This window comes from Ranitomeya imitator, chromosome 2 (genome assembly GCF_032444005.1).
Source record: "Ranitomeya imitator isolate aRanImi1 chromosome 2, aRanImi1.pri, whole genome shotgun sequence".
Lineage (NCBI taxonomy): Eukaryota > Metazoa > Chordata > Amphibia > Anura > Dendrobatidae > Ranitomeya > Ranitomeya imitator.
Window position 1 is genome coordinate 564,213,323 of NC_091283.1, and position 22,423 is coordinate 564,235,745.

Here is a 22,423-nt window from a genome sequence, read left to right on the forward strand (position 1 = left end):
AAAGTAGACCCCCATAGGAACTTATCTAGATGTGTGCTGAGCGCTTTGACCCACCAAGGGCTTCACAGAAGTTTATAATGGAGAGCCGTAAAAATAAAACAAAAATTTTTTCCCACAAAAATTATTTTTTAGCCCCCAGTTTTGTATTTTCCCGAGGGTAACAGGAGAAATTCGACCCCACAATTTGTTGTCCAATTTGTCCTGAGTGCGCTGATACCCCATATGTGGGGGGGAACCACTGTTTGGGCGCATGGGAGGGCTCGGAAGGGAAGGAGCTCCATTTGGAATGAGGACTTAGATGGAATGGTCTGCAGGTGTCACATTGCATTTGCAGAGCCCCTAATGTACCTAAACAGTAGAAACCTCCCACAAGTGACACCATTTTGGAAACTACACCCCCTAAGAAACTCATCTAGATGTGTTGTGATAGCTTTGAACCCCCAAGTGTTTCACTACAGTTTGTAACGCAGAGCCGTGAAAATTAAAAAAAAAAATCTTTCCCCCCAAAATTATTTTTTAGCCCCCAGTTTTGTATTTTCCCGAGGGTAAGAGGAGAAATTCGACCCCAAAAGTTGTTGTCCAATTTGTCCTGAGTACGCTGATACCCCGTATGTTGGGGGAAACCACCGTTTGAGCGCATGGCAGAGCTCGGAAGGGAAGGAGCGCCATTTGGAATGCAGACTTAGATGGAATGGTCTGCAGACGTCACATTGCGTTTGCAGAACCCCTAATGTACCTAAACAGTAGAAACCCCCCACAAGTGACCCCATATTGGAAACTAGACCCCCCAGGGAACTAATCTAGATGTGTTGTGAGAACTTTGAACCCCCAAGTGTTTCACTACAGTTTATAACGCAGAGCCGTGAAAATAAAAAATCTTTTTTTTTCCCACAAAAAATATGTTTTAGCCCCGAGTTTTGTATTTTCCCAAGGGTAACAGGAGACATTGGACCCCAAAAGTTGTTGTCCTATTTGTCCTGAGTACGCTGATACCCCATATGTTGGGGTAAACCCCTGTTTGGGCACACGGGAGAGCTCGGAAGGGAAGAAGCACTGTTTTACTTTTTCAACGCAGAATTGGCTGGAATTGAGATCGGACGCCATGTCGCGTTTGGAGAGCCCCTGATGTGCCTAAACAGTGGAAACCCCCCAATTATAACTGAAACCCTAATCCAAACACATCCCTAACCCTAATCCCAACAGTAACCCTAACCACACCTCTAACCCTGACACACCCCTAACCCTAATCCCAACCCTATTCCCAACCGTAAATGTAATCTAAACCCTAACTGTAACTTTAGCCCCAACCCAAACTGTAGCCCTAGCCCTAACCCTAGCCCTAACCCTAATCCTAACCCTAGCCCTAACCCTAGCCCTAACCCTAACCCTAACCCTAGCCCTAGCCCTAACCCTAGCCCTAACCCTAGCCCTAACCCTAACCCTAACCCTAGCCCTAACCCTAACCCTAACCCTAGCCCTAACCCTAACCCTAGCCCTAACCCTAGCCCTAACCCTAACCCTAGCCCTAAACCTAACCCTAGCCCTAACCCTAGCCCTAACCCTAGCCCTAACCCTAGCCCTAGCCCTAACCCTAGCCCTAACTCTAACCCTAGCCCTAATGGGAAAATGGAAATAAATACATTTTTTAAATTTTTCCCTAACTAAGGGGGTGATGAAGGGGGGTTTGATTTACTTTTATAGCGGGTTTTTTAGCGGATTTTTATGATTGGCAGCCGTCACACACTGAAAGACGCTTTTTATTGCAAAAAATATTTTTTGCGTTACCACATTTTGAGAGCTATAATTTTTCTATATTTTGGTCCACAGAGTCATGTGAGGTCTTGTTTTTTGCGGGACGAGTTGATGTTTTTATTGGTAACATTTTCGGGCACGTGACATTTTTTGATCGCTTTTTATTCCGATTTTTGTGAGGCAGAATGACCAAAAACCAGCTATTCATGAATTTCTTTTGGGGGAGGCGTTTATACCGTTCCGCGTTTGGTAAAATTGATGAAGCAGTTTTATTCTTCGGATCAGTACGATTACAGCGATACCTCATTTATATCATTTTTTTATGTTTTGGCGCTTTTATACGATAAAAACTATTTTATAGAAAAAATAATTATTTTTGCATCACTTTATTCTCAGGACTATAACTTTTTTATTTTTTTGCTGATGATGCTGTATGGCGGCTCGTTTTTTGCGGGACAAGATGACGTTTTCAGCGGTACCATGGTTAGTTATATCTGTCTTTTTGATCGCGTGTTATTCCACTTTTTGTTCGGCGGTATGATAATAAAGCGTTGTTTTTTGCCTCGTTTTTTTTTTTTTTTTCTTACGGTGTTTACTGAAGGGGTTAACTAGTGGGCCAGTTTTATAGGTCGGGCCGTTACGGACGCGGCGATACTAAATATGTGTACTTTTATTGTTTGTTTTTTTTTATTTAGATAAAGAAATGTATTTATGGGAATAATATATTTTTTTTTTTTTCATTATTTTGGAATATTTTTTTTTATTTTTTTTACACATTTGAATTTTTTTTTTTTTACTTTTTTACTTTGTCCCAGGGGGGGACATCACAGATCAGTGATCTGACAGTTTGCACAGCACTCTGTCAGATCACTGATCTGACATGCAGCGCTGCAGCCTTCACAGTGCCTGCTCTGAGCAGGCTCTGTGAAGCCACCTCCCTCCCTGCAGGACCCGGATCCGCGGCCATCTTGGATCCGGGGCTGGAGGGAGCAGGGAGGGAGGGGAGACCCTCGCAGCAACGCGGTCCGTGACCGCTCCTGGCACATAGTGCCGGATGTCAGCTGCGATAAACAGCTGACACCCGGCCGCGATCGGCGGCGCTCCCCCCGTGAGCGCTGCCGATCGCATATGACGTACTATTGCGTCCTTGGGAAGTAAAGCCCACCCCACATGGACGCAATAGTACGTCTAATGGCAGAAAGGGGTTAAACATTACAAAAAGGAAAATGGGCTGAGTTTGAGCAACCTTGGAGACCTCTGTGCTCAGATAACTTTGACCAATGTTTCAGACCTTAATTAACCTGTTAGGGTTACGGCTCTTTCACTATCATCATTAATAAAGACCAGGTGATGCAAATTTCCCAGCTTTATAAAAACCAGGCCTCCGCTAACCTTGTGCCAAAAAACAGCAGCCATGGGTTCTTCTAAGCAGCTGCCTAGCACTTTGAAAAAGAAAATGGTGGAGGCTCATAAAGTAGGAGAAGGCTATAAAAGGATATCAAAGCTTTTTCAAGTGAAGTTACCCTTTCCTCAGTTTGAGATGTAATTAAAAATGGCAGTTAACAGGAACAGTGGAGGTCATGATAAGATCTGGAAGACCAAGCAAACTTCCAGTGAGAAAATAACAGTGCATGCAAGACGACCCAAGCATCTCACAGAACTGGAAGAATTTTCCAAGGAAGAATGGATGAAAATCCCTCAAACAAGAACTGTAAGGCCATGTGCACACGCTGCAGATTTTGCTGAGGATCCGCAGCGGATTGGCCGCTGCGGATTCGCAGCAGTTTTCCATGAGTTTACAGTACCATGTAAACCTATGGAAAACAAAATCCGCAGTGCACATGCTGCGGGAAAAAACGCGCAGAAACGCAGCATTGTTTATTCCGCAGCATGTCAATTATTTGTGCGGATTTCACAGCGGTTTACACCTGCTCCTCAATAGAAATCCGCAGGTGTAAAACCGCAGGTGGAATCCGCACAAAAACAGCGGAAAAACCGTGGTAAATCCTCGGTTATTCCGCAGTGCAGATTTCCTGCAGATTTACCAAAATCCGCACACCTTTCCGCAACGTGTGCACATACCCAAAGACTCTTATCTAACTACAAAAACAAACTGTGATATTTTCAAAAGAGAGCGCTTCTAGGTTGTAACCATGCAGGGTGCCAATACTTTTGCATTGGCCCAGTTGCCTTTTTGTAGTTTTTAAAATGTAAAAGATGTATATATATATATATACAGTATATATCATCTTTAACTTTAGGCCTTTTAGAGATCAGTTCATGGTCAACTTGCTTAACTGTTCACAATAACAGTAATTCTGACCAGGGTGCACAAATATTTTCCTGTCACTATATTTTACTGTGGAAGTTTTTGGCAGAAATAACAAAAAAATGCTACAAAGTAAGAATATTTTCAAAACTAGAAATGTTAATAATTATTTTTTATTAACAAAATTAAACATATACTGTAGAAAAGAGGAATCTATACAAAATCAAGATTTGGAGTGAACAGCATCAATTCTTCTAGGAACATTTGCACACACTCAGGTTTTGTAGAATTATAGTCAGGTTTATGAGTAACAAATTATACCAAACATGTGCTAGTGATCATCATTTTCATATTTAGGTTGGATGTAGTCATTAACTGAAGCAGAATCAGCTGTGTAGGAAGCTTAAAACTGGGTGAGGAACAGCCAAACACTTCTATAAAGGTGTGGTTGAGCGAGTGTACTCGTTGCTCAGGTTTTCCTGAGCACGCTCGGGTGGTCTCCGAGTATTTATTAGTGTTCGGAGATTTAGTTTTCCTTGCCACAGCTGAATGATTTATGGCTGCTAGCCAACCTAAGTACATGTATTCAAGCTGACTAATAGCTGTAAATCATTCAGCTGCGGGAGGTGAAAACTAAATCTCCGAGCAGTCATAAATACTCAGAGACAGTGGCGTAACTACCGCGGTCGCAGCGGTCGCCATTGCGACGGGGCCCGGGCTGGTCAGGGGCCCTCCCCCCGGCAGATCAGAGGCACCGGCCGACACCATGTTCATGGGCGGACATACCGCCGGTTCAACCGGTGCAGCTCTGGGGGGCCCCTGCAGTGCGGCCAGGGACGCTACTAGCGGCAGAAGAGAGGGCGGCAGAACTGGATTTGCGCTGCTAGTTTTTTTTTTTTTTATAAAACTCTGGGGTCAAGTGCCCGCCCCCCCTCCTCCCTCCTTCCCACCCCCCCTCCTCCCTCCCTCCTTCCCACCTCCCTCCTTCCCGCCCCCCCTCCTCCCTCCTTCCCGCTCCCCCTCCCTGAAGACGTAATACTCACCTTCCTCCAGCGGTGGCTGCAACTGCATCTCAGCGCCGGCAGCGCGTCCTGTCTTCAGCGGTCACATGGCACCGCTAATTTAAGATCATGAATATGCGCATATTCATGACCTTAATTAGCGCTATCATGTGACCGCTGAAGACAGGAAGGAAGACGCTGCAGAAGAGATGCCAGGAAGGAAGTTCTGTTCTGTGCTGCGCGGTAAGAGGTAAGTATGACAGGGAAAAAGGACGGGGAGCCATGCACACAGGGAAAAAGGATGGGGAGCCATGCACACAAGGAAAAAGGATGGGGAGCCATGCATGCAGGGTGGGAGGATAGGGGAGGCATGCACGCAGGGGAGAAGGATGGGGGAGCCGTGAACGCAGGGGAGAAGAATGGGGGAGCCGTGAACGCAGGGGAGAAGGATGGGGAGCCGTGAACGCAGGGGAGAAGAATGGGGGAGCCGTGAACGCAGGGGAGAAGGATGGGGAGCCGTGAACGCAGGGGAGAAGGATGGGGGAGCCGTGAACGCAGGGGAGAATGATGGGGGAGCCGTGAACGCAGAGGAGAAGGATGGGGGAGCCGTGAACGCAGGGGAGAAGGATGGGGAGCCGTGAACGCAGGGGAGAAGGATGGGGGAGCCGTGAACGCAGGGGAGAATGATGGGGGAGCCGTGAACGCAGGGGAGAAGGATGGGGGAGCCGTGAACGCAGGGGAGAAGGATGGGGGAGCCGTGAACACAGGGGAGAAGGATGGGGGAGCCGTGAACGCAGGGGAGAAGGATGGGGAGCCGTGAACGCAGGGGAGAATGATGGGGGAGCCGTGAACGCAGGGGAGAAGGATGGGGGAGCCGTGAACGCAGGGGAGAAGGATGGGGGAGCCGTGAACACAGGGGAGAAGGATGGGGGAGCCGTGAACGCAGGGGAGAAGGATGGGGGAGCCCAGCACGCAGGGGAGAAGGATGGGGAGCCGTGAACGCAGGGGAGAAGGATGGGGGAGCCGTGAACGCAGGGGAGAAGGATGGGGGAGCCGTGAACGCAGGGGAGAAGGATGGGGGAGCCCAGCACACAGGGGAGAAGGATGGGGGAGCCATGAATGCATGGGAGAAGGATGGGGGAGCCGTGAACGCAGGGGAGAAGGATGGGGGAGCCGTGAACGCAGGGGAGAATGATGGGGGAGCCGTGAACGCAGGGGAGAAGGATGGGGGAGCCCAGCACGCAGGGGAGAAGGATGGGGGAGCCGTGAACGCAGGGGAGAAGGATGGGGGAGCCATGCACACAGGGTGGGAGGATGGAGTATAAATATGGAGTATAAATACTGGGCCCTATAGGGGGGACACAGTGTGAGTGGACAGTGTGAAGAGGGGGCCGGTATAGAAAGGAGAGGTCAGTGTGAAGAGCATGTACCATAAGAAGGACAGTGTGGGGGTCATATTTTGTGCAGACAATATAGTGAGGGGCAATTTTTTATTCCAGAGCATTATAATGACACTTGTATCTTTAAGAGCATCTTGTGGAGACTTTCTGCAAAAGAGCGGAAAAGATGGAAGTCTGCAGAGACGGCTGTGGATGAGAAAACTCATCATGGGATCTGGACAAGATGAAGAAAAGAAGAATGGCTCCAGAGACGACGTCATCTATAAGGTACCTGGATGTAAATGTTATTTGTGATACTGACTAACTCTCATGTTTTTATTTATGTTAGGAGCTTTAAAGGGGTTGTCCAGGTTTGTAATGAGTCTGCAGTCATTCTTTGTGACTGCAGACTTCTGACTTCTCACAGTGCGCCCTGCACGCTGTCAGGATTCTGTCGTGCTGGCGATTTACATACGTGCGGTCACATGCTGACTAGACATGTGTAGCCTCCGTCAGTGAAAATGAACTGAGCGAGGCCGGGCATGTCTAGTTGGAATGTGGCCAGAGGTATATAAATCGCATACTTGTGCTGACATGACCGTCCACCGGCAAGGGAGAATCCTAGTAGTGTGCAGTGCATGCGTTGTGAGAATTCAGAAGCTGCAATGTCAGGATTCAGCTCTGCAGGTTCTGGTGATGGTGGCCGCCATATTGGCAAAGCCTGAGGCGGCTGCTGGGACCGGGAACAGGTAGTGCCGGAGCTAGTGGGGGGCACGTGGACCAAACCGCCCAGGAGGGGGATGCCGCAGCGGCTCAGCCATATGGAGGATCCGGGGATGAACATGGAGGTGTACAGGACCGGCGGAAGTGAGGTGTGTCTGCTGCCCGTGTGTCGCCGTCTCGGCCCCCAGCGTCCCTGGCCCCCTGTGACACCAGCCCCGTTTCCTCCCTGCTGTCCCGTGCCCCATGTCTTAGTAGGTCCCCAGGTTCAGGTCATGGTGCTCCTCTGGGCTCCCCGTACACACCTTGTTCCTCCTCCCCTGGTCTCCCAATGCTCCTCATCTCCCATGCCCTGAGTCCTCCTGCACCCCCCATGCATTCCCTGCCCCTTGTCCCCGTGTGACTCGTCTGCCCTGCTCTCAAGTCTCCCCTGTCACCTTTCTCACCGTGTGTTCTCCATCTACCCTGTCCTTGTAATCCCTGTGCCCCCTTCTTCCCTCCTCCCAAGTTTCCCCCCCATCTTCCTCTGTCCCCTTGCGTCCCTATCTACTCTGCCCTCGGAGTCCCCTTGTGTCCTCTTGTGCCTGTCTCCATTGCACCCTAGTTCCCGTGTGTCCCATTGTGCCCTTCTCCCCTTCCTCTTAGTCCTTATGAGTCCCCTTGTGCTTCTATCCCTTGTCCCCGTGTGTAGCCGTGTGTCAGTGTCCCTTGCCAACTAGTCCCTGTGTGTCGCCTTGCGCCTGTCTCCCTTGTCCCCTTATGCTTGTGTCCCTTGTCCCCGTGTGCCAGTCTTCCTTGCCCATTAGTCCCTGTGTGTCCCCTTCTAAGTCTCCATGGCCAACTAGTCCCTGTGTGTCCCCTTGTGCCAGTCTCCCTTGTCCCCTTGTGTCAGTCTCCCTTGCCCACTAGTCCCCTTTTAACCTTCTCCCCTGCCCCCTAGCCCCCAAGTGTCCCCTTGTGCCTGTCTTCCTTGCTCCCTAGCCCCCCTATATTACTATTGTGCCTGTCTCCCCTACTCCCCTTGTGTCCTTGTCCCCTGCCCCCTAGTCACCATTTGCTCATGTCTTTCTCACTGCCCCTGTATGAGGGGCTGCATTATACTGTGAGGGGGGCTGCATTATATTCTATGGGGGTTACATTGTATTGTATGGCCGGGCTGCAGTATACTCTGTGGGGTGGCTGTATTATACTATATGTGGGCTGCATTATACTGAATCGAGGACTATGGGGAATATATTATACTATATGAAGAACTATGGTCCATAATACTATGGGAAGTGAATTGTACAACATGGATGACGATGGCGGTGCATTATACTATATGGAGCACTATGAGGAGTATATTATACTATATGGAGGACTGAGCAGTGTATTTTAATATATGGAGGACTATGTGGAGTGTATAATACTAAATAGAGGACTGAGGAGTGTATTATACTATATGGAGGACTATGAGGGGTTCATTATACTATATGAAGCACTATGAGGAGTGTATTATACTATATGGAGGACTGAGCAGTGTATTTTAATATATGGAGGACTATGTGGAGTGTATAATACTAAATGGGGGACTGAGGAGTGTATTATACTATATGGAGGACTATGAGGGGTGCATTATACTATATGGAGCACTATGAGCAGTGGATTATACTATATGGAGGACTGAGCAGTGTATTTTAATATATGGAGGACTATGTTGAGTGTATAATACTAAATGGAGGACTGAGGAGTGTATTATACTATATGGAAGACTATGAGGGGTGTATTATACTATATGGAGGACTGAGCAGTGTATTATACTATATGGAGCACTACGAAGAGTGTATTATGCTATATGGAGGATTGAGGAGTGTACAATACTATATGGGGGACTATGGGGAGTGTATTATACTATAAGGAGTACATTATAGTTCTCATATGGATCCCCATGACTTCTATGTTAACCCCTGATGAGTATAATGGTTTATTTTCTTTTATACATTACATAACAATGGCAGTACGGGGGACAAATATATGCCAGGATGGGGCACTGGATAGTTATGCAACTGAGGTCACACTATACAACTTTGCAATAAAGCTATAGTGTGCAATATTAATAGGGAAAATGTGAATTTGGGTGGAAAATATTTTGGCATGGTGGGGGGCCCCATTTGAAAGTTCGCACCGGGGCCCATAACTTTGTAGTTACGCCACTGCTCAGAGACCACCCGAGCAACGAGTTTACTCGCTCATCGCTAGTCACAGGTTGTACACTATAGAAATACGGAGAACAGCAACAAGACACAAGGTAGTTATAATGCATCAAGAAGGTCTCTTTCAGGCAAAGATTTCAAAGCAGACTTGGGTGTCATGATATGCTGTTAAAGGAGGGGGAAGGAATAAGCACAGCTAAATGCAGGCCCCCCCATGACTGTGCTTGGACATATGCATTGTTTAAAAATGGTGCCTGGGTAAGATTATTGGGTAAAAGGGTAGCTAGGGGAGGGATTTTAGTGGGGGGCGGGGGGTATATAGGGGGAAAAGTGTGGGAAAAGTGGCACTTTCACGCCAAAAGCTACTGAGAAGAGAGGAGTAAGCCCCCCCAATCGATGTCTGCTTACCGGGTACCGGATGGAGTCGGTGGATTCATTGGTCGGGCGCCTGAGGGATGTTGCCAGGTCCAGATGGGAAGCATGGCTGGAGGAGCAGCTGCTCGGGAGCACAGGTGTGCAGGATTCCAGCAGCAGGTGCGGCAGGCGGACGAGGCCCCCGCAGAGACTCTCACCTGAGGTGAACACGCGCGGCAGGCGCAGGCCTAGGATCCCCTCTGGGGACCCTGAGGAGACCGGGTTGCCGCGGTGCGGCGTCCCCCCGCTGTGCCCCCTCCGGCAGGAATCCTCCTCACCGGCCAGCTGGCGCAGGTCCCAGGAGCGCAGCGGTGGAGAGGGCCGCACCGGAAGTGAGGCCTGCCGTGCCTCAGCAGGCCTCACCGATGACCCGGGGTGCTGCTTGGAGTGCCACCTCTGCAGCGCGACAGGGCAGGCGCACATCTGGAGCGGCGGACACCGGGAATGGAGGCAGTGGAGCAGCGGGCAGCAGCAGCGTGGACGCAGCATAAGGACGGTCAGCAGGCGAGCAGGCAGAAGGGTTCCGGCGGGCACAGCGTCATAGGAGTCGTCCAAGCAGCGAGGCTCGGAAGAGGTGCAGCAGACGGGAGGTGCGGCGGGCAGTGGGGAGACACTGCCTGGCAGACGGAGCGGGCGAGAGCCGAACAGGGATCCACGTCCTGCGGAGCAAGTGCGGTCCAGATCCAGAAGGAGGTCAGTCGGACGAAGCTCAGCAGACGCTCTGGTCCCCCCTGGTGATGTGGAGGCCAGGGGCGCGGGCCAGGAGCAGCGCAGTGGCGCTGAAGACTCGTCTTCTGACAACGATCCGGAGGTGGATATGGACGTCGGGATTCGGGATGTTCGGCTGGCAGGAACACAGCTCCTGCGCAGCTCGGTGAGTATCAATCCATGTCTACTTTGTTGCCCATGGGGGTTTTAGCAGCTGAGGTTAGGGGTAATCGGGCGTCGGGTGGGAGTCCAACGGATTTATGTGGTATCGGGGGGTCGGCGGAGCCCGGGCTGCGAGACGTATTGGTTAGCGTGTCACAACTTTTGAGCAGATTGCAGGGTGAGGCAGTGAGAAAGGCGGTGGTACCACCGGTCGGGGCATGGCTCCCGGGGGCCGGGGTTGCGGCGCAGCTGATACCTGAACAAGGCAGATCGGTAGTGATTGAGCAGTCGCCGTCGGGGTCAGGTGTGTCCGTATCCGTGCAAACAGAAAAAGATAAAGGGGACACGGTGAAGTTGGATGATAGGGCTAAGGGTGAGGTGTACGTCTGTTTTGAGGGGCCGTTGGGGGCTCATTTGAAGATGGAGGTTAAAGAAAAAATTTGGCGCGACGATTATGTAGAGATTTTTTCCCTACTCCCATTAGAGAAGTTTAATCTGGAAAAGGGAAAAAAGGATGACAGCAAGAAGGAGGAGGAGGAAAAGAGGAGGTGGCGTCTTATCCCGCAGACGTTTGCTAATTGGTTGCAAGCGTTCGCAATATTAGCGAGTTTAATAGGTGAAAAGTCTCCGGAAAATTGTTCCGGCTTATTTTGTTATCTTGATGCAATTGGGGAAGCTCAGCGTACTTATTGAGGGCAGGCCTAGTTGCGTTATGATGAACAGTTTAGGCAGAGAAAGGCGGTCAGGCCTGAGATACGTTGGGACCAGAAGGACATAGAACTTTGGTTGAAAGTGATGGCGCCACTCAGGTACGGGCAGTTCTTTCACGGGAGCGGAGGCAGTGGCACTCAGCAAGCAGGCCACGGCAGTAGTAGTCAGGGGTCACAGGGAGGAAAGGGAAAATCAGGAACGTGCTGGCAATTTAACGAGGGCCAGTGCAAGTTCGGGAATACCTGCAAGTTCAAACATGTGTGCTCCTACTGTAATGGAAGTAACCATGGGGCCTCAAAATGCTTTAAAAAGCGAGAGGTAAGCCGGCGGTGGGTCCCAGTCAAGGGGGAGACGCCGGTGAGGCTTCAAAAGATGGCCCCCTTTCTAAATAGGTACCCCGATCGGGAATCGGCGGGAGTTCTTAGTAAGGGTTTTGCGGAAGGTTTTCACATCCCCCCCCTGACCACGTGCTTCCGTTTTCGGTTAGGAATTTGAGGTCGGCTACGTTGCATGCAGCAGTGGTCAGTGAAAAGTTAAAAAAGGAGGTGGAGTTAGGGAGAATGGCTGGTCCGTTTCCATGTTTGCCTATTGAAGGGATCGCGAAGTGGTCCCGTAAAAGGAACCGAACAAATTTTGTTTAATTCAATATTTGTCGTACCCGAAGGGGTTGTCTGTTAACGATGGCATTTCGCTGGAGTTATGTTCCGTGGTTTACACGTCATTCGACACGGCGGCGCACTGGGTGCGCTGTTACGGCACGGGAGCTTTGTTGGCAAAGACAGATGTGGAGTCGGCCTTCAGGTTACTTCCAATTCATCCGGATAGTATTCCGTCGTTGGGATGTTTTTGGAATGACGGTTTTTATTTAGACAGATGTCTGCCGATGGGTTGTGCCATTTCATGTTCATTGCTCGAGACGTTTAGTACCTTTTTAGAATGGGTGGTCAGAGAGGTGGCTGATGTTCCGTCCGTCATTCATTACTTGGACGATTTTTTGTTTATAGGTCCCCCTGATTCTAGCCTATGCAGAAATACGTTGGCCTCCATGGAATAGGTGGCTGAGCTTTTTGGCATTCCCTTGGCCAAGGGAAAAACCGAGGGCCCTTGTACGGTTTTAAGTTTTCTGGGTATTTTGATTGACTCGGAAAAAATGGAATGTAGGTTGCCAGAGGATAAACTGTTGTCCTTGAAGCAGGAGGCCGGTCGAGTCATCAGGCTCAAAAAGGTGACTTTGAAAGAGTTGCAGTCTTTGCTTGGTCGCTTGAATTTTGTGTGCAGGATTATGCCCATAGGACGGATTTTTTGCCGTAGGTTGTCCAGGGCGACGGCGGGGGTGTGGGCCCCGCATAATTTACATTCTATTGCATCAGGAGCATAGGGACAATTTGTTGGTATGGCAGAGTTTTTTGGAGCACTATAATGGTCGCTCTGATACAGCAGCTGTTGGTGGATAATTTTGATTGTGAAATTTACACGGACGCTGCAGGCAGCGTTGGTTACGGGGCCTATTGCGCAGGCCGCTGGAGCATTGGAACGTGGCCGGATGGTTGGCATAAGAGCGGTTTCACAAAAAACCTTGCTTTGTTGGAGTTGTTTCCCATTGTGGTGGCGGTTTTAATTTGGGGCGACGCTTTGCGACGAGATTCCATTGCGACAACATGAGTGTAGTTTCAGTGATCAACACGCTGTCGGCGTCATCTCCTCCCGTGATAAAGTTGGTGAGAGAACTTGCCTTAAGATGCCTGGAGATCAACGCATGGATTTCAGCGGTGCATGTTCCTGGCATGCAAAATTCGTTAGCAGATGCCTTATCTCGTTTACAGTGGGAACGTTTCCGGGAGCTGGCACCAGAAGCGGACGCAACAGGAGCGGCATGCCCTTCGCACTTGTGGCTGATTCCTACGGAGGAGCGGGACGGTTGATTCGGGCCTCAGTTGCGAGTCAGACTTGGGCAGCGTGTGAAGCGTCATGGAATATTTGGCAGAGTTCCGTGCTACACTGGAGTGCATTAGGGTTTGAGGACAACAAGTTGTTAGCCGTTTTGTGTTTGGTTGGTAGGGCGGCTGATTCAGGCTGGTCTATCTCTAAGGTGAACAAATTTGTGGCCAGCTTAGCTTTTGGTTTTAAGCTAGAGGGTTCAGTTGATGTGACAAAACATTTTTTGGTGCGGCAAGCTTTGAAAGGTTTTCGGAGGGGTATTAGAAGTGTTGACGGTCGCCGGCCCATATCGTTTAATGTCCTTGAACGTTTGGGCGGCATTTTGGAGGGTATTTGTTGCTCTCGTTTTGAAACGGTGTTGTTTCGTTTGGCCTTTTCTTTGGCCTTTTTTGGGGCTTTACGAATAGGGGAATTAGTGTCCCGTAGCGGGTGGTTTATTGGCTCAAGACGTTGATTTTTGGACTGGGGGTATCGTGTTTTGGATCCGGCGTTCCCAGACAGATCAAGCCGGGGCAGGAAAAAGGGTAGTGCTGGGCAGAGTGGCTGGGTCATTGATGTGCTGAAGTCCCTGGAGCAATGTTTAAAGGCTTATTGGAGTTCGTGGGCTGGTCGATCGGTCCCATTGTTATGCCATCAAGACGGGGTTTTCTTGTCCCGTTTTCAGTTTATTGCGATTCTTCACAAAAGTTTACGGGCCTTGGGTTTTTCGTGGCACGAGTTCGGATCGCATTCGTTCAGGATCGGGGCAGCATCGGATGCTGATACCCTTGGCCTGGGGGCGGAAGTGATCAAGCGTATTGGACTCTGGAGCTCAGGCCGTTATTTATCCTATGTTCGGCACTAATTGCGGTATCTGTGTAGTGTAATGGTCCTTATTTAACGGTTACTGTTGTTATATTTCAGGTCGAGACTCGTACCTTGTCTGGATTTTTGGACATTCGTTTGTCTATTGGGGGGTGCTTCGTGCGGATGCCAGGCCGAACGGTAGGCAGTTGGGTTTCAGTAGGGAGCAAGTTGCTGTTCGGTGGCTCGGTTTTCTGGGGATGGTTTGGAGCAGGGCGATTTCTTATTTTTCACGAGCTGCCCGTTTGGATAGAGCACCCAATATTGTGGTGGTTCATTTGGGAGGGAATGACTTAGGCTCCAAACCGGTCAGAGACTTAATAAGGGACATTCGATTTGATTTTCTCCGGTTGTGGATGGCATTGCTTACGGTCTGGTCGGACATTGTTCCCCGTAAGAAGTGGAGGCTGGCGCGATCCTTTAAGGGGATCAATAGGGCTCGAGTGAAGCTGAACAGGGCGGTAGCAAAGTTTGTATCCAGGAATGGGGGTATCAGTGTTCGGCATTTTGATTTGGAAGCGGTTGTTGGTAATTATTGGAGGGAAGACGGGGTTCATCTGACTGAGATTGGCATTGACTTGTGGGCCCTGTCGATACAGGAAGGAATTGAGTGAGCTGTGGTGGCGTTGGGGCACTCACAAGCCTGAGGTGTTCAGAGTTGTGAGTTTGTGACGGGGGGTGGGGTTCTTGGAGTTGATGCGGATTCAGCGGGGACGGAATTTGAAGGAAATTCCGGACAGTTAAACGGGTTTGTTGTTCTGGAATTTTGGTTACAGGCTCTGGACGGGGTTTTTACCCTGGGAGCTGGTTGGTGGTTATTTTCCCGAAACGGGAATTATGGTGCCCTCAAGCTGGTGGTACGGCTGAGGGTAATTTAAGTTGTTTAAGTTCGGTTTTTTGGTTTTGCCAAAATATTTTAAGCCAGAATTTTTCCCGGTGGGCTCCAAGAACCCTCCCCTCGAATTTTTTGCATAAATTATGTTAATGCTTAAACAAAATGTTTGTTATTGTTTGTTAATAAACTGGCCGCTGTGGCCAAAATTATCCAAAGAAATTATTGTGTTTCGTTTTCATTCAAAGTGTAGTGTTTTGTGTACACTGGGTTTTTGGGGTGATGTTTTGTGGTTAAGAAGGAGCCATATTGGCCATACACGGTCAAGCTCTTTTGAAGAAGGGCCGAGACATGGGCAACATTGAGAACCGTAGATGCAGTGTTGTGACAAGAAACTTAGTGCAGCAGATAACAGAAACATCATGCAAGTATCTGTTTGAAATCAGAAGATGTTCAGTAGTGTCATCAGCTTAGAAGTGGCAGCAACTAGTGGGACCCAGCTACACTCATCTACTGTAAGTAGTCTGGCCAGAAGTAGTCTTCATGGAAGAATTGCGCCCAAATGCATAATTTGTACATGGAAACAAGGCCAAGATGCTCATCCAGAGCCTGAGGTATTTTATGCTGTACACAGTACTTATGCACGGCATTAAGTAATCAGCTAGTGCCATTGTTACATTTTTTTTCTATTCCTAGATCTATTGATTAAAGTGTAGTTTGTTCATGGGACAACTCCTTTAAAGGGGTTTTAACACAAGCAAAGTATTTTTTAATTAATAGATCTTGGAATAAAAATAGCTTTCACATTTGGATTACCCTGCTGTGTACTGTGTAATGGCTGTGTCTGATCGTACAGGGACATGGTCTGATCATACCACAGCTCCTGGGCAGGGGAGGAGGCAAAGGCCAGGATCACACATACGCGAGATACGGCCAAGTCTCGCAGGTGAAATCCCTCCTCTGGCACCGACAATTGGGAGTGGAGCGTGCGGCTCCATGTGTTGCTGTGCGGCTGCACGCTCCGCTCCAGAGTGCCGGCGCCAGAGGAGAGATTTCACCTGCGAGACTCGGCCGTATCTCGCGTATGTGTGATCCCAGCCAAAAGAGTATACAGGCATTACAGCATGGGATCACAGCTGATTCTTTATGTGAGGCGAAACATTTTGCTGCCTGTTTTTAACCAATGTTTTACTTGAAAGAATCCGCTGTGATCTCCTGCTGTCCTGTCTGTATACTCTCTTCTCCCCTGCCCAGGAGCTGTGGTATAATCAGACCATGTTCCTGTACGGTCAGACACGACCATTACACAGCACACAGCAGGGGCACATTTATAAGATTATCTCAGCACAGGAAACATTTTTTGTAAAACCATCCAATTGTGGAATTTAATATTATTCAAAGATCAGTTGATTAAAATGTTGATTAAAATTAACTTGGTTTGTGGGAAAACCCCTTTAAGTCATTCAGTATCCATTTAAAGGGAATCTGTCACCAAGTTGTTGCTACCTCATCTGAGAGCAGTATGATGTAGGAGTAAAGACCCTGCTTCCAGTTATGTGTCACTTAGTTTACTGGATGCTGCATTTATGATGGAGTCACAGTTTGCTACAGATTAAACAGTACTCTGAATGCTAAGCCCTTTTTACCTCTGTCCACACATTGGCAGCTTTCCAGCTTTCTATATACACTGTATGTAAATTGAGGCCAGCTGACACAAGGTAAGGTTTTAATACTAGAGACAGGATACCCGATTGGCTACACCTTGTCACAGAGCGATGTCTCTTAATCTTTTTGAATAGTGTTATTAACATGTACTATTACTATTTACTTATTTTGTTTGTTTGCTTTCTTGGGTTTTGCCTGTGAAATGGCCACAGTGTGAACATGCTCTTACACACTGCATGTATACCAACTTATGCTCCTGCTCATTTCTTTGGTTACGCTGTACTGTATACTGACAGAAATCAATCAGTGTTGTCAGTGGGGTTATACAGAGCAAGGTGACTAGATGATATAAGGCTACTTTCATATTTCCGTCTTTTTGAAGACGTTACAATGCGTCGTTCTGTGCAAAAAACGCATCCTGCAACGTTGCCCGCAGGATGCGTTTTTTGCACATAGACTTGTATTACCGACGCATCGCGACGTATGGTCACACGTTCCATACGTCGTGCACTGGATGCGTCGGTAATTGGCGGACCGTCGTCACAAAAAAAAGTTCAATGTAACTTTTTTTCTGCGACGGGTCTGCCATTTTCGACCGCGCATGCGCGGCCGAAACTCCACCCCCTCCTCCCCGGACTGCAGAATGAGCAGCGTATGCATCCAACCGCTGCCCACGTCGTGCAGAGAATTCACAACGTCCGTCGGTACGTCAGCCCGACGCATTGCGACGGGCCCGTACCGACGGAAATGTGAAAGAGGCCTAAGGCAGTCCTCTAGTGATAATCTCCTGCTGATAAAATAATGGTTTTATTGAAACATGCAGCCCAGCAATTGGCACATCCCTGGAATCAGGGTATCAGTCCCTACATTATGCTGCTCTCAGATTACATAGAAAAAAATCTGCTGACAGATTCCTTTTAACTCATTAAATGTCTTTTCTGTGTCTTATAATTCAATAACTGGTTTATTTGGGGTATAACATATCAACATGTGGCAAATTTCTTACAAAACTGTTCCATTCATCTGAATGAACTTTGTAGAAATGTATGAACATGCTTCTATGGAATTGATTGATACACTTTCAGATTTTAGAAATATTATTGTGTGAATACCGGTATGCCTTAATAACAATCTCACACACATTAGAAACCCCATTCAATTACAAAAACGTCATTTTTATTTGTAAGAAATAGGAAGGCGCTGGCTTTCTATTATATTGCACTACTATCCATTCTCTGATTCCTACAACATAGTCATCCGTGCCTTCTCAAAGGACACATTTTGGAAAGATCCCACAAATTGGATCACTTTACATTTAAACATTTTTTTGGGGATGCAAAAACGCATTTCTAGGTAGTTATGGGGATCCTCTCTGATAGAACAGGGAACCTGTCTGCAAGGAAATATTGTCGTATCCAAGAGCGCCATTTAATATCTCGGGGAACGTTCAGCGTAGAGATATCAGAGTTTATTGATTTTAGACCTTACGGTGTCGTCATGCTGTTTTATTCATACTCAGTCTTGGTAAGACCATCTTGGGCAGAAGTAATACAAATTATTCATGAGATGCCTGAGTTACATCTCCCGCCTCCTCCACGTGTACGTCCAGCTAAGGCAACATTCCCTACTAGTGATAAGGGAACGTTCTCGGATAAGGCGTCATCCGAATATCTTGGACGTGCTCGTATACTATGTTCGAGTCCCCGCGGCTACATGGCTCGTGGCTGTTAGACAGCTGCAACAGATGCGGGGATTGCCTAACAAACAGGACATCACTGCATGTGTTGCGTCTGTCTAACAGCCGCGAGCCATGCAGCCGCGGAGACTCGAACATAGTATACGAGCACACCCTAGGTATTCGGATGACGCCTTATCCAAGAACGTTCCCTCATCGCTATTCTCTAACAATGCAAAATACTACTGCATAGTCCGCTACAGCATAAGACCCTGGACCTGTGATAACATTTGGTATTGTTAGGTCGTGTAATGTTACAAACTTTGTAGAAGTCAATATTCATTTCCACTAGGAAGGTGCTGTCACAACAAGTAGTAACATGTAATCGTGACTTTAAAGAACCTTTCAGTCTTTTCAAGGTAACCTGAGCATGACAATGGAATGTAAAGTGGCTGCTGCTCACTACAAATGAGTATTCAGCAACAGCCACAACCAAAGCCGCCTTCAGGGCAAGAGGCTGCATGTGGATACCTAGGGTCAACTGCAGTTATGTAGTATGCTGTGCAAGGGGTCTGTGGACAGGCCACAATTTTTTCTGTCTGATACATACAGAGAAAAAAATCCCTGTATGCCTCCATATGAAATTGGAGACATATGGTATTACAGGAGATCCCCAAAGATGTCACTGGGTGTCCCATTATGGCTCCATACAGTTGTTCAATACCGTAATACACCCAACTATAGGGGTTGTCCGTCTTTGGAAATATTGTCACTTAAATGCATATATTTTGGGCTAAAAATCAGGTTTGCAATTGGTTTTCATTAAAATCGTAATATATTTTGGCTTTTGCAGGCTTTTTGTTTCCCTGGACATTCAACTTTGTCGTAATTTGTGGTCATGAACCAGTTAAGACAAGCTCAGAAAGACAGACAAGTGTTTTAAACTCTACGGTCAGAGCTCGATGACATATTCTCAGTGAACTCATTGCAGAGACTTATAGAAAGCAAACAGGGCAACATTTTTACACTGATTTTAACCCTAAATACTTGCATTTAAGTTAAAAAAAAACTCTCCCCAAAGGTGCACAAAACCTAGGAAATGTTATGGGCAGAGATGATCGTTCTTCACTTAGAGATATTTATTGACAGGTAAAAATTTGCACCAACTGATATGATGTTTGAACTTGACTTTTTTTTCCTTTTTTCAGCCTGTGTCCACCTGACAGTTGTATGAAAATCTCATGAAATATTCATGTGCATGCAACTGAATGTATTCAATTAGACTGCAACTGTTGAGCTACAGTGGAAATTGGAGCTTTTGGAGTATAAAAACTGTACAAAAAAATGGAGATTAACAGGATGCAGAGAGCTATTAGCACAAGAATGGCTTTGTCCAGGGTGGTCTTCAGGTGAGAAAAAGGCATGTTTTCCATCAGTGACAGTATGGAGGATGGTGGTGGGTCAGGCAGAAGCTGTAAGTGCACTTCATGTCATGCTAGAACTGAAAGTGGGGTTTCCAGTATTTTTGCATATGAATTGGGAATGATCTAAAATAAAAATGATATTACCTACCCTTAAAATCTCCCATGCCTTCCACGGTTCTCACTCGTTCCAGAAGTGCAGTACATCAGTTGCCAGACCGATGCAGCCAATAATTGGCCTGAGCAGTGTTACTTGCATGTACAAAATAGGCCACTTATTGACCACCGGACTGGCTCATATACGGCAGCCATCATGGAGACCACAGGAGCTGCAGGTCTGAAGCATTGAAGGATTCAAGAGACAAGTAATGCCTTTTTTTAATTTAAGATCATTCTTTACTTCTGGGCAAATTTTCCTAATTTTTGGAAAGTCCATGTAAACAGTGGCCCACACAAAAAGAGGTACAAGAACAATATATGGGACCTTTACAGTGCAAGAGCTCGTCACTTTGCACCCCTTTGTATGTCTGTCATAGAAACCAATTGCTGTTTCGGACCTTGAAGGACCCTCTTAACTCTTGGACCCCTGTTTGGCTGCACAGGTTGCACTGCTGTTATGTCCACTCCTGCCCTGTAATATTTATGCGCTATGAGTCTAGGGTATAATTTAATGAGAACCTGCAGGGACTGCACAAGATGTTGGCATTGCCACGTAGATGAGTCCTTAAGCTGGTGATAGGCATGAAATGGACCACTGATGGGTCAAGCTTTATTTTCGGCTAGTGCCACCACAAACATATATAAAAAGGTTGTCAGATGTAGCTGGAAGCAGGAAAAAACGCACAATTAATACCACAAACTTCCGGTCAGACCAGCTCTGACTACAACAAATGTAACGTGGAAACAGAGCGTGCTCTACATAGATACCAACGACATATCAACCAGAAATGAACAGAACTTTGGGTGCAAGTGAGCCCTCACCAGATGCAAAGTTCTCTCCCTTAAAACTTGGCCGAGGCCAATCTAAGGCCAAAAAACGTCAATGAGAAAGCCGGATGGTCATGCATTAAATGTTTAGCATCAAAGGTATCATCATGTACCAACGTGACGGCGTCACTACTTGGCGATCATAACTTGGACGCTGAATGTGTATAGATAGAAGGAGAATATTGATAGAAGTGAGATAAACCGCTGCCTTATCAGCTACCTATATCCCACAGAGAGAAGAAAGGAGAAGTTCTATCGATAAGGGACATAAGGAAGTGGAGAGAAAAACAGGTAAGAATAGCCAACGCAGGAGAGGAATACTGCTCTCCAGACCCATAACTATTGATGACCCTAGTGTAGATGTCACGTTGGGGCATCACTCTCTAAGGATTATCTGAGGTCCTATAGGTCTACAGGTAACACATCGTGATATGACGGATGACAAAAGAAACAATTTGAAACGACAAACACTAAATCAGTCATATTCAATTCTAGGGTAACAAAATTAACTCTCTAAATTTTCGGCAAATTTCTCCACATTTTACTTGCTATTGTTTTACGACCCCAGATCATGGTATCATACCAAAAGGCAGATATATATTTCTACTGTAGGTGCCACCTATCATAGGGATGCTCCCAAACCCTCCACATCCTTACCTGTTAGAAGTCACCAAAGAAGTGTAGTAGTTCCCATAGAAGAACGCAGACATTGCCAGCCCCACAATCAGGATCAGGACTTTAAACCAACGGATACGCATTTAGGAAGAGAAGAAAGAATAAGACTCTGGGGACAAGAGGGGGTGAGCGAAGCTTGAGGTGGGGGTGATCTCTCTCCCTTGTTACAGGATTACAGACAGTAAAAGTAAATCTTCTCACAGACTGTGCTCTAAGATCCTGGATCAAGCCTGCAGTCCACCCTCTAGTAAATGAAGTCACCCACAAGTGCAGGCAACTCATCCAGAAGAGCTGAGTGTGGAACACTAATGTGCTCCCAGCTGGGTGTTCACACACACACACACACACACACTGATCCCTCCCTCTCACTTCAGCTGCTGCCTAGTGTCACTACAGTGTCACACACCGCATTGGACCTGCTCACGCATTGTGGCTTCCAGCTTCTCCAGGTGTCCTCCTGCTCCAGCAGGTGGGACCAGATGAATATTCCCGCTGTGCCGCCTCTTACAGGGATGATGTGGGATAAACAAGATTAAACCGTGAAGAATAAAACTATCTTCACAGGCTGAGGAATTTATGAAAACATTTCTGCATCTGTCTCATTCACTTGAATGGGGCTTGGAGAAATCCACACCCAACTCAGAAGAATGATTATATACAAGAATGCAGTTTCTGCAGTTTATTTCTATTATGTTACAAGATGTTATACATAGCAGTTTCCCCTGCAAGGATTGTTCTCACTTGTGAAGGAAGCAATTTCAGATGTGATAATATATTAGGAAATTAATATTTATGCAGTGCCTTCAAGGTGAAGGCTGGGAATTTGAGCATTAGTAATTACAAGTGCAGCGCCCCAGAGACCTGGTCGTTGCAGTATGGCACTCTGCCACTAAGGAGAGTAGCGGTACATCTGATGGCACTAAAGAGTTCTCCTGACCAGGTATCACCAGAACACATTACACTTCACACTCCGGCCACTAGGGGGAGAAAAAGGCTTTATTTGTTGGGCCACTCCTCACACTGGTAAAACTAGGGGCTGGGGAGGAAGTTAGTCAGAAGCTGACTGGGTTGGAACCAGG

General features: G+C 47.4%; 1 protein-coding gene across 2 annotated transcripts in view; it reads right to left on the bottom strand.

Moving 5' to 3' along the window:
* Window positions 1-21,875, bottom strand: part of ST6GALNAC2 (ST6 N-acetylgalactosaminide alpha-2,6-sialyltransferase 2) — a 99,499-nt gene extending 77,624 nt beyond the window's left edge. The window contains exon 1 of one of the 2 annotated variants that reach the window (XM_069752100.1): window positions 21,751-21,875. In XM_069752100.1, coding sequence (XP_069608201.1) covers window positions 21,751-21,755 — 5 coding nt within the window. In that variant the 5' untranslated portion in view covers window positions 21,756-21,875. Of the gene's footprint in view, window positions 1-21,326; window positions 21,687-21,750 lie in introns of those variants that run through there. The other variant, XM_069752098.1, reaches the window with a different exon arrangement.
* Between the last annotated feature and the right edge of the window lie 548 nt (window positions 21,876-22,423).